The sequence below is a fragment of the Anser brachyrhynchus genome (assembly GCF_964034855.1).
Source record: "Anser brachyrhynchus genome assembly, chromosome: Z".
In the NCBI taxonomy this organism is placed as follows: Eukaryota; Metazoa; Chordata; class Aves; order Anseriformes; family Anatidae; genus Anser; species Anser brachyrhynchus.
In genome coordinates, this window is record NC_137697.1 from 49,526,503 (window position 1) to 49,541,852 (window position 15,350).

Below are 15,350 nucleotides of genomic sequence, written 5' to 3' on the forward strand. Positions count from 1 at the left end.
GGGGCACAGTAAATGGACAAAAAACAACAGAACCACATTGCAGCCAAGGAAATTCCAATCAGATACACAGAGGCAGCTATTTACTGTAAGGACATACTAACGCTGGAGCAGATGCTCAGAACAATTGTGCAATCTCCATCCTCGGAAACTGGCGACCAGCAGATCATCTCCAGAGCCCTGTTGTAACTTATATTATTACTCGATTCTGTGACTTAACAGAAGAAAGTGTAAAGTCTGCCTGCTGACATTACATAATTTCAACCTTGATTAATTCCTTATGTTCATCCATCCTGTCAACACACCTGATTAAGTGCTTACTGTCTCTCATGGGGACAAATGGCACCTGGACAACCTGAGTGCACATCACCCTCACTCTTCAACAAGCAGCTTAAACAAAGAAATAGGTGGTCACATCACAGGTTTTGTTTCAGTGCCACAGACTAGTTCATGTTCTCTGGTCACAGAACATGCAACAAAGGAAAAGCTAAGTTACACACTGCTAGGAAATGCACAGTTGGCAGATGTTGGCAACGTATATATCAACTTTATAAGTAGTTACTGGACACTGAATATATAGTTTTTATGTATGATATTGCAGATTTATACCAGAAAAGGGTTAAAAAAATAGTTGTGACTCTTCCAGCAAGGTTCTACAACCTTCATTTGTACAGCTAAAACTTCTTGGGTGTACCTGTTTCATTTGTTCAGCCCTGGCATCTGTTAGCCCTTAAAGGTGAAATTTCTACAGAATGGCATAGCATGGGAATGCTATGAACTAGAAAGTAGTATCTATCAGTTGATATCTGAATATTGCTGAGAAAATAGTTCATACGCTTTCAAGTTCCAAGTTGGTAAGTCAATCAAGGCACTTTATTTCACTCCCAGAAAGGCTGAGAGACATCATTATTAAAGAATATTTTGATTTTTGTGAGAGCATTCTAGATAGAAGAGCCCTTCTCAGCCTTTTACTGATCATTCAGGATCTTACTACTTCTCAGAAGAAAAGTAAGTTTGGAATATCAGACCTTCTTTGTGTATAACCAATCCACGAAAGAGGTCTCTATAAAATAAGACTTTTTTCCTGGTTAGTTAACTAATAAAAGTCTTAGAAGTGTTCCTCTTAAAATGTGAAAGTACACAAAACAGCTGTTGGTATGAAATCAGCTCATGAAACAGCACGTCACTAGAACTAAAAGCCATCAGGACTTTACACTAAAAACAGTCATGCACTACTAAGCTGGTAGGTAAGCAACATACATATGCTTACCAGTTTAAGGCCTGCATTGCTATGCCACTACAATTTAGCACTTGGAAAAAAATAATGTCATTTTCCAGTGTAATTAAAGATTACAGTGTAAAGATTTCCAGTGTAATTAAAGATTACACAGATGTGGAGGCTCCAAGGTGCAATTCTTCTGTTTAAGACTGAAGCTGGTGTAAACTAAAGAAGCCCACTTACAGGGGGAGGTACACTGCAAACTGGAAGGTGCTGTCCACTGAAAACCACTGAGCACCCTGGGACCTGCTGTGCGCTGCAGGCTGGGATGTGCTGGCCTGTGCAAAGTGGTATCCCGTGTGGAGCCACCGTTGTCACTGTATATGAGACAGGAACTGTGCCCTGATGGATCTGCAGCAAAAATAAAATAAAAAAAAAAGTTGAAATAACTTAATTACTGTAAACTCTTAACAGTATTGTACAGCATGCTGAGTAAGTTAACAAGCTTTTACCTACTTATCAGGAAAAATTATACTCACAATGAAGGTCTACAAAAGGAGGCACAAGCCTGTAATTCCTGTTCTTTCAAATACTCTTCTCACTGGAATACTACTCACTGATCAGCAGTTTCTGGGCAGGGTGAAGAGGGATCTCTCAGTTTAAAATGTTAAAACTTCCAAGGCTCTTATTTTGTTCTGGTTTGTTTGTTTAACACCAAATAAGAAATCTCTGATGCTCTTGAAAAAACCGAAAAGCCTTAGTGTCATGGAGCATGGATTCACAGAAAGTAGTTATTTCAGAGAAGCTCCTTCTCGTTCTGCTAAAACAGAACTCACTCATGGGAACTTAACAGGCAAGAACAGCTCATCAGGAAGGTGAGAATGATTAAATTAAAAGACAGCTAATTTACTGAACTGGTAGTGTACAGTTAGACACAGAGGCCAAAACAAGAACATGGATCAATGAATGGAACTTAAAGCCTCAACAAGTGCATCATTGATGACAGAAACCACTCTCAGGAGAGACACTGAATTTGACCTGGTTCTGGCTCAGGTACAAAAATTAGGCATACAGTGTAATGCTGGGTGCGATTCAGAAATGCTCAGAATAAGAATAAAAAACGACCTCTTAAAATGGTTCTGTCTCTGAAGTATAAAACATCACCATGGAAGACCTCAGTTAGTCTGGAAACACTGACATCTGATCACAGATGGTGCTTGGAAGGTACAGGCAGTGGGATGGAACAACTGCTTATCCAGGCTTGTCATGATGTAATCTTGCAACACAAAGCAAGAGCATGTTTTGAATTTTTAAGATGCTGCAGCAGTCCAGTTGTTCATCAAAACGCTAGGTTGTGAGATGGCTAGAATGGTGGTTAGCTTCCACCCTTGCACTTGGTCCCAAATGCAAATACTTCCTCACTGAGCACTGCTCTGCAGATGTAGTACAACGCAGCAGTTGCATGCAGCTGCGCTGAATGCAGGTAACGCTTTCAAGCAGGGCAGTTAAGAGTTGCATGCGTGTGCAGTTTGAGAAGCGGACGTCCAGATAACTAGTTCATGACTGTGTAGCAACTAATGCACTTGTTCTGCAGCTTGCTGATTTGAACAAGAAACGTTACATCAGTAAGTCAGCTTCTTTTATAGGTCTTCAATTATGAACTCTGTACCAATTCCTGTCTCAGGAATTATTTGCTTTCTGGACCAACCACAGATCTCAGTTTTTCATGTAATTTAAGGAGTTGATTAGGTTTGGACAACTAATTTGGTTATGTGACAATACTGTCATGTTTTCTACTGTTATGTTCACAACCAATTATTCGCATCGTGAATTCTACTTCTGAATAATTTATATAAAAAACTTACAGACTCCTGTGCTAAGGAGAGGTACTTCATGTGAAATAGAACACATTCTTGATTATCATCTTACATCTTAATCACGTTAAATTAACTTCAGAAGCAAGAGAACTGCATTTCAAAGGCGGGCCGGAGGCCTATAGCACTACGTCAATATGTGCATTGTAAAATTGTTAACTTTCAATCTTCTTTACTAACACTCTGGACTTTTTATTTCCCCACTGCCACCGCAGCACTTTAAACACCAATAATAGTACACAACAAAAACAACTTGTAAGAGGGCAAACAGAATTTAGTGATAACGTGACTTTCATAGCCAGCTAATTTGGGGTGGAGAGGGATCTTAAGATTTGGGAAAAAAAGATATCTGTGACATTTGCTTGTTTGTACCCTGAAACTCTTACCTGATCATGAATGTCAACCATCACTGCATTTTGCTGTGGTGGGTGAGCAGCTGGGTGCAACATACGAGGAGATACATTCGGAGGGTGAAAGGCTCGGGGCTCTTCTATTGCTTGCTGTTGTCCATAGGAGAGATGGTGATAGTTTTCATCTTGGCTAATGGAATTATGTCGAGACAGGCGATCTCTCCTTGTTCTCTGACGTCGAACAGGAGGACTGGAAACACATTAAAAAGATTAGAGATCATATAAATGCCATAATCCCTTCCTATTAACTAAAACCACATGAAAATCAAGTATCAAGAAAAAAAAAAACTTGAAAATTTTACTGGAACACAATCGGAACGCAATTTCTTACCAACAAACTTGCCAAGAACTTTAGAGCTGACACTTATCTCAGTGTAGACGTGCTTAATAGAGCATAGCTTAATGCTGTAAAGGAAACCTGGAGAACTCCAATATAAATATTAACCTGCTAGAAAGATGACAGTTGGATTGCCAGGACAAGTGCTCAAATGACAGCAAACTTCAGGAGATTTCTGTGCATTTATTCTAGGCAAAAATCCCTAACTGTATGATTACAGATTTCCCTACGTTCCTTGCTCCAGCCACACCACAGAATGGTTGCTCACTTAGCGAGACAGACAAAGCAGTAGGCTCCTCTGGAGAAACATGATTTTTTCAGCTCTCATACGTTCACCAAATAACTGAATGACTCAGAGGCGTCTCTTTGGCATACACCAGGAAATTGTGATTGCAGTAATCGTTCTTTTGCAGTGTAGAGAACGGCAGTGTAAATAGACCACAGCATCTACTTCATTTGAGTAACTCATTTACATGTGTGGGATTTGATAATATAATCTTATATAATTACACGTATGTTATGAGCAGAACTGCTACTATCTTGAGCCAAAACTTCTGTAAATCAGAAACCAGCAGCTCAGGCTCAACACTCAGAAAATCAGGCACACACAAGTAACAAATTCACGATTAGAGGTTTTGACTGAGAGACTTCTCATTTGTTTGGAAGGGGAAAGAACTGAATCATAGAATTATGTAGGTTGGAAAAGACCTCTAAGATCATCAAGCCCAACTGCTAACCTAGCACAGCCAAGACTACTGCTAAACCATGTCCCTAAGACGTGTCAACACGTCTTTTGAATACCTCCAGTACTAGTACATCCCTGGAAGTACAAGACCATCCCACCATCCCCCAATACTTCCAATATGTACCTTCCAATCTCCACGACACACAAATTGCATGCCCCAGTGGCAACAGCAAAGTAAAGCTACATGGCACAAAATGGTTTCCCAGAACAAGCTGAAGGAGCCAAAATGCAGCAAAGAAACAGAAGGGGCTGCAACCGCTAGAGCACATCCTCTCCAAGAGTGTCAAAGAGAATGTAATATGCTTCACTCACTATTCCTTTCCTATTACCAAATAAAACTAAAACAAATTGGCAAATCGGCAAAACAAAGCCTGCTCAAGCCAAGTCCAACTTTTTTGCTGAGTGAAACTGATGTACTCCAGGAAAAGGGGAGCATAATACCGGTTATTCAGATGATACTGTAAGTAAACGATACCATGTCTTAAGCTGCTATTTTTCTGCCCTACTTCATACAGACGTTATGCCATTACTGTCTTAAAACTGAAATAAATGGTCATTCACTTCAGGTCAGACAGAAGGCCTGATGCTGAATTATAATACAGCGGAAAAAAAAAAGCATAGCCCTCATTCTCTTCACAAATTAACATGTCAGAACACATAAAGCATGTTTTATTCTCAGCACTGAGGACGTCAATTTACAGTTCAATGTATTTGTATGTCTTAATCACAGTTTCTTTTCTGAAAAGTTTTTTCCGCTTTCCATCTCTGTATTGCTATTAAAATACACATATAATTTTCTCATTAGATAAAACTGGTATATATTATTTCTAACCACATAACTGATTAACACTTACTGCAAAAGATATTTTTTTTTGTGAACTGAAGTTGCTTTACAGTTATTTCCTGCTACAAAACATAAATGCTCTAAATAAATATTTTAACATAATACGTGTGTGCAACGTATGTGTTTCGAAAATTCTGTAGTAATAGAGAAAAGCTATCAATGGCAACCCCAGTGCTTTGGAAGAACAATTACAGAAATTCTCTGACACCAGGACTTAGACAAGGTAGCTTCTCATAATTGCTCTTTGTTAAATGTTAAATGGTGTACGTTTACTTTTTTATGGACTCAGAATTATGAGAAAGCACAGCCAGGAAAAGCTTGCATGACTTCTGGAGTAATTTTTTATTTTTTTTAAACAAATGGATAAACATTATCTGGAAAAAAATAAAAACAGTATTTTTCCTATGCAGAATAATAAAGAAACTACAGGTTTCATTCAGCAAAATTCAGTGCATCCAGATACACAGCTCTACATGCTTCCAAAGTTACTGGCAAGCACTTCAGATGAATAATCAACACAGGGATCTAAACTATTACTGAACATTGGTAATGAACTTGTGCTTTAAAGCCCTTTGAAAGTAACCACATAAAAACCTCTGTTTCTACATGCGAAGTATAAACGTGATAAATGCCCAACCGAAACAAAAAGGCAGAATGGAAGCAGTGAAAAAAATGCAGGAGTTAGACTCCCAGGTAGGAAGAACCATCAAAAGGTGTCCGTAACTGCTAAGTCTTGATGTTAGTATTCTCTAACAAGGGAGATTTCTTTGCACTAGCACATTCTCAAATGCCTTTACTCAGTTCAGTACTACCTTCGAGATGAGCAGGAAAGGAAAACTAGATGAAAGGAGAGGCACAGCAATGGTACAGATCTCCCCATTTTGCAGTGACTGGCAAAGACAAATTGAAATGGCCTTCTGTTTCATATAGGCACGCACTACACTTCTACATTCACAGTTTATCTGCACTATACTTATCTGGACAAAAACAGCATCTTCCTTCCGCAAATTCATAGCAGGAGGCCACTTTTCTAAATATGATATTTATTGCTTACTATGAATCTAAACAAAAACAAAAACAAAAAAAATAAAACCCAAAATTAAATTAGGGTTCTGTTGTGCTAGACATGGTACAAAATCGCGGATACAAAGAGACAGGGTCTAAACAGCAACCCAGGTTAAGGAAAAAAATCCGGATGATAATAAAAACCAGCAGAGATTCAGCCTGTGCTGACTGACAGGAGTGAATCAATAGGGCAGAAGAGTTAGTAGTGGTTACATCGGGTCAGAGTGATGTCCACCAACACACACTTCAGAGGTTTAGTTTGCGCTAGTCTGTTCCCTTGAACTGAATGACCATTTGCAACTGCAGTGATGCAACCTTTCAGCTCATCTTCATCTGCAAAGAGTCTAGTTTATTAACTCTGAGACCACTCAGAGTGGGAACACAGGAAAGAAAGCAGGAAGACCAGGCAATTTGCTTTAAAAGCAAATGCATAATCACAACTAAAGCTTTAACAACAGATGCACTCACAATGATCATAAGGAATCAAACTTTGACCCATGAGAGTGTTTACTACCTCTGGTATGGCTCCAGGGCATTCTAAGACTCAGAAAGACTCCTACAAAACAGAGGCTTGTGTGTGCCATTCTCCCTAACAATCCTGTTCTAGGAGGGGAGGTTGGGTGCAGTACCATTATGAAAATAAGCTACAGTCAGCTGCAATTCAACAGTGCGCACAAAATAAAATATGCCCTGCTCAAAGGCAGGGGAGCAGAGCGCTGAAACATTCAAATGCCTCTCATTAGAACAAAAGCAGGTGTTACCCCAGAACAGGGTAACTAACTTGCTTCAAACAACCCTTGCCTGATCATGGTTGACAAACTTGATAGATGGAATCAGAATAAAAACAGTTATATACATATATACTATGTGTATACATATGTTAATGTATACATATTAAGTCTGATATTTTACATTCATGAAAAAGTGGGTTCTTCAATTTTAGTAGAAAATAAGCTACAGTATTTCTCAGAAACAAAGGAAGGACAGTGATTTATAATTTGCATTAGGTGACCCAGCATTTCTGAGCCAAATTTCAAGGCAGCGAAAGCTTGTCTTTTGGATAGTTAAAGTAAAGTGAAGGAACCAGTTCAACCTTGCCATCTAAAACTGTATTCCGCCATGACTATTGCAATATATTCCAAAATCTCTTTTTTGAGAGTCTAACAAGCAACAAGCTAAAAACAATATGAAATGTAATTTTTAATCAGAAGTGAACCACCCCCATTAACCATATGACACTATGCTAACTTCCTCGCTCTCTCCAGCCAGTAACCCTCAATTTAGACTTTTAATGCACAAAAATAAGTGTGACTGCAAGGAAAATCATGGTACTACATAAATAATGATTATCATCTTTGAAAGTACCCTGATGAGAAATAGAATTTTTCCTCACATTGTTCTGAATGATTACTGCTCCAATGCATAGTAGAACAGAAGCAGGTTAATAATTAAAGATGTTAATAAACACTCCTTGAGTTGTCTTCAATAAATTATAGGATGATGAATCAATTTATATTACTTTAACTTCTCAGTTACATATATAATAATTTACAGCTCAAAGGAAATGTTAACATATTTACCATGTGATCTGGTCTGAAATACTGATTCATCTGAATAGAGGAATCTGTTCTGAGATACTCCCCTCTTGAGATGAAATCAGGAAGAATAAAAAACTGTTTCCCCATCTGTACATACTGCTTACCTCCTTCTGTTTCGTGCAGGTGTGTTGCATCGTTCCCCTGAGAAGTGGTGTTGGTTGGGCCGAGCCAAAGGAGGCTGCCTATTTGATGTCATCTCCCATGGTCGCATTGGCGGTGATGAGGCTGGTGATGCTGCTGTATAGTCAAAGACTGAATGGGAAAGGCGTTGTCGCTTGGGACTAGGACTGTCTTCGCTCTATGCCAGTGCAAGAAACAAAACAAAACAAAAAACCCACCTCCAGATGAGTGAGTTACAATCCACACTTCAATATCGCTTTGCAGCTAGCATTAGAAGGAGAGATTTACTGCAGACTGCACTAAAACACCATGAAATTAATCAACTGCAAGTAGTTACCTACTTACTACCTTTGTAATACAGATCTGTGATGGCGCTCTAACCCCTGACGAATAACTAAGTTATATTTTAGAAGCATGAACATACCAAAATCCTAACATCCATGTACAAACAAAATTGTACCAGGAAAGAGAATAAGATGAGGAAAATAAGGTTTATCCTATTTTGCATCCCTCCTGCCCTTGCATTTATAGGTTACAGAAGCTTGAAAAGATGTATAAGCACAGCCCTCATGCTACCACTTGTGCTCTGGGATGCATCCCTCTTCTATGAGGACTGTACTAACGTGACTGATCAGATATTAGTGTTGCTCTGCAGCCAATTTTAATTCTGCCAGATCAGCACACACGTGCTCATTTTTCTACTTATTAGTACAATAATGGTCATAGAGAAGTACTCATACATGATCTGAAAAGAAATCACTTCTCTGTTTATGTGTGTTTACTCCACTAGAGCTCTGCTGGGACTACGTAACACCTAGAGTTTTGGTGTCAGCGATACGAACGCCGTTCGCCTCCAAGCAACGTGCTCCCAGTGGGTTCTGAACACAAGTAACTACCTCTCTTTTTCATCATGTGCCCGTGCTGCTGATTCGTTAAATAGAGACAGCTGCCATTCCTGTCAGAAGATCTCACAGGCGACCAAAAATCCAGCAGGGAAGGCAATACACGTCCCTTCCCTCCACCCTTCTCTTCTGTCAGAAGTGTAACCTGCCATGCTGTTAACCAGCCTAACAACTGAAGATGTTCTGCTCCGGAGATCACCGAACCCATGAACGCTAACAGCTACACAAGAACAGCCACGCTGCATCCACCTTTGAGTCCAAACATCACGTACACTTCACTGACACTCCCCCTGCAAGCCAGACCCTGCTGGTTTGCTGCTCTCCAGCTTACTGACTCAGCTCACCTCACCCATTTCAGTCCCTCGCAGCGTTATTTCGATCAGCTGGAACGGCTTCAAATTTGCAGACTACTGCAGATAACCGAGTCAGAGAGTATCTGGCAATCCAGAGATTGTCAGAGGTCTCATTTCAGATTTATTTGTAGATTACGGACCTCTTCTTAACTTTACAGGGCCTTATCATTTTCTGAACACTACCAGTTGCTTCTTGTTAAGTTAGTAATGATATTTAGTTTGTCCTCTGGTTCTTTCCGGTGTGAGCATACCTTTATGTAACTCCTAAGTTTTGTTGATGTGTTTAAGAGAAAAAACGTATTTTCCCTCTTTTGACTTCTGGCCATTTTGGCTAAATTTCACTTCTCTTCAGCCTCATGCTTCCAAATACTTCAATGGAAATTGAGGTTTTTCCTACTGTTATTTTAACTCAAGCAGTCATGCCATGATGATGGAAGAGAAAATTATGAGGAAAAAAAAGTACATGGGAGGGTGCCCATTTTTAATTCCACATCTGCTTTTAGTGTGGTTTCCATAGGGAAACAAGCTGATAATGCATGCAACCTGCTTTTCAACTCCTTAACTCACTGCACTTGAATATCAAATTCAGTATCAATATTCAGTGTAAAGCAGCAAGAGAAAAACAGGTCAAAATACAGGCATATTCCTGAAGGTTCACAAAAGCAGATGCCCAGTTAAAGGGTGACTCTTCCAGAAGGCTGCAGGCACTCAGGATTTCGATGTGTTATAACCAAACAACTGGAAGAGACACTTTACAATTGCCCTCAGAGCAGTCAAAGCTTCTGTGAAAATATGTATCTTACCAGATTTCAGAGAGTCTTATCAAAGGACAAATCATAAACAAAGCTACAGTTGTTCTGCCACTCACAGAGCTGCTTGTTTAATCTATCCTACTCTTACAACAGAAGGAGCCAAAGAGAAGGACGACTTGGGGCCAGAGATTTGTGATTTGTGGCCTGACTCTATTCAAACTGAAACACAGGAAACAAAAATGCAGGTAAAGCCGGCACACTGGGGTCGTGGGAGCACAGAAAGAAAAGTCAAATGGAAGAAGGAGACACAAGGTTTAGTTAAGCTGGCAGAGAATAAAACATGGTGAAGTAACCAAATAACCACTGTTGCCCTGCTATAACCCACATGTGCCTTTGGTTGGCAACCTCCCATTGCTACCGACATAATTTACATCTGGCACATTTTCCCAAGCACTAACACTAACACACGCTGCCCTGTAGAAAGTAGTTTGGGAAAAAGAAAAATAGTTTTTTGATTATTTTTCATTTTGTATCTGGATTGCACCTCTTCAAAAACAGTGGAGATGCCAACTGCCAACTAGCTAGCCTTCATCATCACTCCAAATTACTACCTCACACTGCTATTTCAAACTCCACAGCAAGCGCTTAATTGCTCTCTACATTAAGCAACGGTACTTTCACTTCAACTTGCTTCCCATTAGAAAGAAAATAAAGATAAAATCATTTTTGGAATTACATATAACTATAGTTTTAAAAAGTAATTATGTTTTGTTTTTTTTTCCCTATACTGAGAAAGAAATAACCTGAAGCTATGCCAGATTTGCAAACAGATGGCTTTAAAAAATAGAATACAAACAACCTAAACCTGAAGAAGACCTGGTGTTTTATCTTAGTTCTAATTAAGAAACCAAATCTCATGTTATGATTACAGCAAGGTTGTAACAGCACATGAAAAAGAAAAAGAACACAGAGCTAATAACAGGAACATGTCCTGTATAAATTAAGGTTTATTTTCATGTCGGTTTCAACAAGCTGGTGGAATAACTAGCTATTTTCAGTATAATTTTCAAATCTACATAGTTATCACTCATTAAGTTCAATAGTTTATTTGTGGAATACGATGCTCTTAGCAATGATGGCAACTCCCCAAATCCCGAAACCACTTCAGATGCACCTTGCTAATATTCAAAACATGCTCTGGGACTACTGCTGCTCTTAACAGCCATTACACAATGCGTTTTTCCTCCAGCCCAACAAGCAACAAGAATAGGGCATCTGGCAGCTACCGAAAACACCATACATAGAGCTTTTAACATGCAAGGTAAAAACTCAACCCTATTTTAGATGTTACTTAAACAAAAAGCCTAATGAGCACAAACTACTTTGTATTTAAAGGTAGCAGAATCAGAAAATTTTAGGACAAAAGTATCAGACTGTACCTAACAAGAGATGCAATTTATGTCAGGACACTAGATGTGCAATCTCATCCCTAGAAGCCAGCAATTCAGATATTCCCACCAGTGTTGCCCCATTCTCATCTGTGCAAGCTCTCACAATGTAACAGTGACAAAGGTGATTGAAGAGTATGCCAGTTTGTGAAACATCTTTTAATGGGAACACACTAGTGAAAAAAAAGCTGTTGTTATGCTTCAGTGTATGTTGCTTACAGTAATTTTTATACGGTTTATCCAACTGCTGTTCCATTTTCACCTGGGGACAGAGGAGATACTTTCATGAAGACAGCATCCTCTGGGGTGTTTCTTTCCCAGTCAAATTCTGAAGATTACACACATGAACCAAGTAGACCAACCACTACATAAGAGAAATGTCAAAACAACTGCTGTCAATACCTGAATATCACGCTCCTGCAGCTCATGAATACCTGTATTTTAAAAGTAACCTTCACCTTAGTAACTTTACAGCACGGAGATACTTGAAGAGTCCTTTCAAGCACAGCCTTTTCCTTAGCCATACACAAGAATTACAATCTGATCAGCATGCCCTCTACAACCCTACCAGACTGGTTAGAAACCTTTAGCTGCATTTTTCCTTTTTCAAGTGTGAGTACTGAAAAGGCAATGATTTTTCCCTTGAAATGAACTGAGAATAAGATAAATCTGATAGCGTATAACCAACTTCAAATTTAACTATGGGCATCTAATGGGCTAGTTAACTAAACATTTTGCGTATCCTCTCTGCAAAGAATCTACACGCTTCAACAGCAGTGATCTAGTTTACATCGCAATGTTTCTAGTACTCTGAAGGTACCTGCAGTAACGTCAAATCCTTGGGATGAACAGACTAGCTGTCTCCAAACACAGTGGCTTAGTCACTGTCCAGGACTGAGCTCACTTAAAGTACCATATAGATCAGGTCTAGAAAACTCTGGAAGAGCTGTGCCCCACGGCGCTGCGTCCTAGAGCCACGACAAAGGAAGTTGGTTACAGACGCTTACGTGACTGCATGGAGCCAACCAGGCCCAGCTGATTTTATAAGCATTAATGCCATCCTGCACCTCACCCCCCAAAAACAGCACAGGCTGAAGGTTAAGTTACGTGTGGCATTACCAGGTAGAGCTCACAAGCCAGTTTAGTGCTGTATTCAACTAACCTGCCACTCTTGGAAGTGCACTGTACAGTGTACCTGAGATTCCTTGTCATCATCTACCTCTGCTACACAGCATCTCCTGGTTTACTTGCTTTCCACCCCCCCCCAAATATAGGTTGGAAAGTGTTTCACCTAATCTGTCATTACCCTCAACAATGAAGAAATACAAAATATACCATCTGTTTACCAGTCTACCCCTCACAAAAATGTCTGAACACATCAACTAGCTTTAATGGAAATCTGTCAATGTCCAAAAAAATTACATTGACGCCTTTTAAGGGGAAAAAAAAAAAAGGTAACTGGTAAAGGGGAAAAGCAAAGTAGCTATTCCCATTGCAGAAAAGGCAGACAAAACTATAGTGTTACATGCTAGCAGACCACTGACCAACATGTGCAACTACCAACTAGCCCAGGATGGGTACTACAGACAGAGCCCCAGTCTTATTTCAAGTCTGCATACCGGAGAAGTGCAAGCACAGATCAGGCAGCAAAGAACACCAAAGTCGTTTCCAAATGCACTTAATTTCTGCTGCTAGTAGAAAGAAAATAGTATATTTCCACAGAATTATTGTAAATTAATCCTCCTGATCAAGTTCTCCACATAAAACTTAGCTCACAGACTAAGAGGATTGTCTGTATTTGCCTAGGATTTCCATTCATCTTTCAGCCAAGATTCAACACCACTGAGTAACTCCGCTCAGCTTACCATTCACCTGAACATCTCTCTGCCACTCTACTGCCCTATGCTATAGAGATGGGAAATCTCCATGAAACCAAGTATAAACGATTTTGGGAAAGATTAAAAACATGCTTCAAATAATAGGTGAGTGCACATGAGAAAGAAAACTAAGCCCTCAGCTTTCGAGGGGAGGATGCGGTGAAACTACGGTGCATTTTCCTAAAGCCAAATGTCTGAAGATTAGTTTAGAAAAATACCAAAACAAATTGACAACATTGCAGAAGCTCTAGGGAAAGTATGGCAAAACCTTAAATCCTTAGGTGGATTGTCTGTGTTCACGGTTGTCCATCGTTCATAAGTACTCATTGTCTATTGTTCATAAGTTTGTTCATGAGTAGAACAAACCAGCAGAAGCTAAGAAGCAACCAACAGGACATAACTAGCTACACACTGTCAACGGCCCTGTAAATTATTAGCAAGACAGTTTTTTTTTTTTTCCACAGATTTAGGGAAACCTCACTTTAATGCATACTTTTATATTTTCCAAGGACTTGTTTTGTTCATTTTCTTACATAAAAAAGCAAAACAGAAAATCAATACACACAGAATTACTCTTGCAAATGCATTACTATAAAACTGGAAAGTGTCTATTCACATTACTTTATTATGAATCACAAAAATCAACCAAAATATATTATAATAAATTCATATTCTTGATTAGGAAATAATTACACAACAGGCGGGTTTTCAAAGAATAATTAATATGAAGGGCATTTTACAACTGCAATAAGAGCCTCTCAAAACAAGAGCTACAGCAAGACTAAGTTTGAATAGCTGACACTTCCAAGGGCATTAAAACACAGCTATACTAAGGATATAGTTGAACAGAACATGGCCTAGCAGGTGTTTAATTACAAAATGCTACAAGTACCTTTACGCTTTTAGAAATGAGAGGATGAAGGCCTGCAAACCTGTATTATAAAAGAAAGAAGGCTTAAAGGTAACCAGATCCTTTGAACATACTAATGTGCATATCCTAAATGTCTGTGCTTTGTTGTTGTTTTTGAGTACAAAGCTAACAACATGACCTAGCCCTGTGTAAAAATACCAATAGGATATAAAAGATGGTGAATGTCTGTCTCATAGTGGCTGATACTAACAGTCACTGAAATACTGGAGTCTCTTATAAAATAATAATTGTTTGTGGTTACCAGGAACACCAGAAATACCACTTTTCAATGCGGGACCCCTGAGTGTATTATAAGTCAAGCAATATGAACTTCTGGACTAGTGTGAGATGAACCCTATGGCCAGTGAAGTGCAATTCCTTCCCCAAAGAAGCAAAGCATCCTAATTAAACAATTTACTTTGGTGTGAATAAAAAAGAGGTGGTAATGTAGGTCCTTAGATGGGAGAACAGGTTTGATCGTTTATTTTATTTGCATTTCTAAGCACAGTATTTTATAGCAACCTCTAATATTCACATCTTCAATTTGCAAGCCTGTCTAGAAATCTGTACTAAACGTTTAATTTCAAACACAAAACATGTATCAAACTTCCCATTCTCTAAATATTTAAAAAGCCTCTGGTAGATGAGACTAATGGTTCAAGCAAAGAATAAGCATTCATCATTTTCTCTTTATGCTTCTAAGATGTCCCCACAATTGCACTGCCTAAGGAGTAGTTCTCTTGAACTTAAATAAATAAATAAATAAATAAATAAATAAATAAATAAATCTCACTTGGCAAATATTGTAGATCTTATCTCTGAATCACCAGTTTTCATCTGGACAACATCTAGCAAATTGTGTTTGCCTACAGACACCCTTTTAACACCACTTTGTTTAC

General features: G+C 39.0%; 1 protein-coding gene across 5 annotated transcripts in view; it reads right to left on the reverse strand.

Moving 5' to 3' along the window:
- RNF38 (ring finger protein 38) overlaps positions 1-15,350 on the reverse strand; it is a 126,057-nt gene that overhangs the window by 19,696 nt on the left and 91,011 nt on the right. For all 5 annotated transcript variants that reach the window (XM_080574860.1, XM_080574861.1, XM_080574863.1 and 2 more), the window contains 3 exons: positions 8,194-8,387; positions 3,477-3,690; positions 1,460-1,627 (listed from right to left, as the gene is read on the reverse strand). In XM_080574860.1, coding sequence (XP_080430986.1) covers positions 1,460-1,627; positions 3,477-3,690; positions 8,194-8,387 — 576 coding nt within the window. The remainder of the gene's footprint in view (positions 1-1,459; positions 1,628-3,476; positions 3,691-8,193; positions 8,388-15,350) is intronic.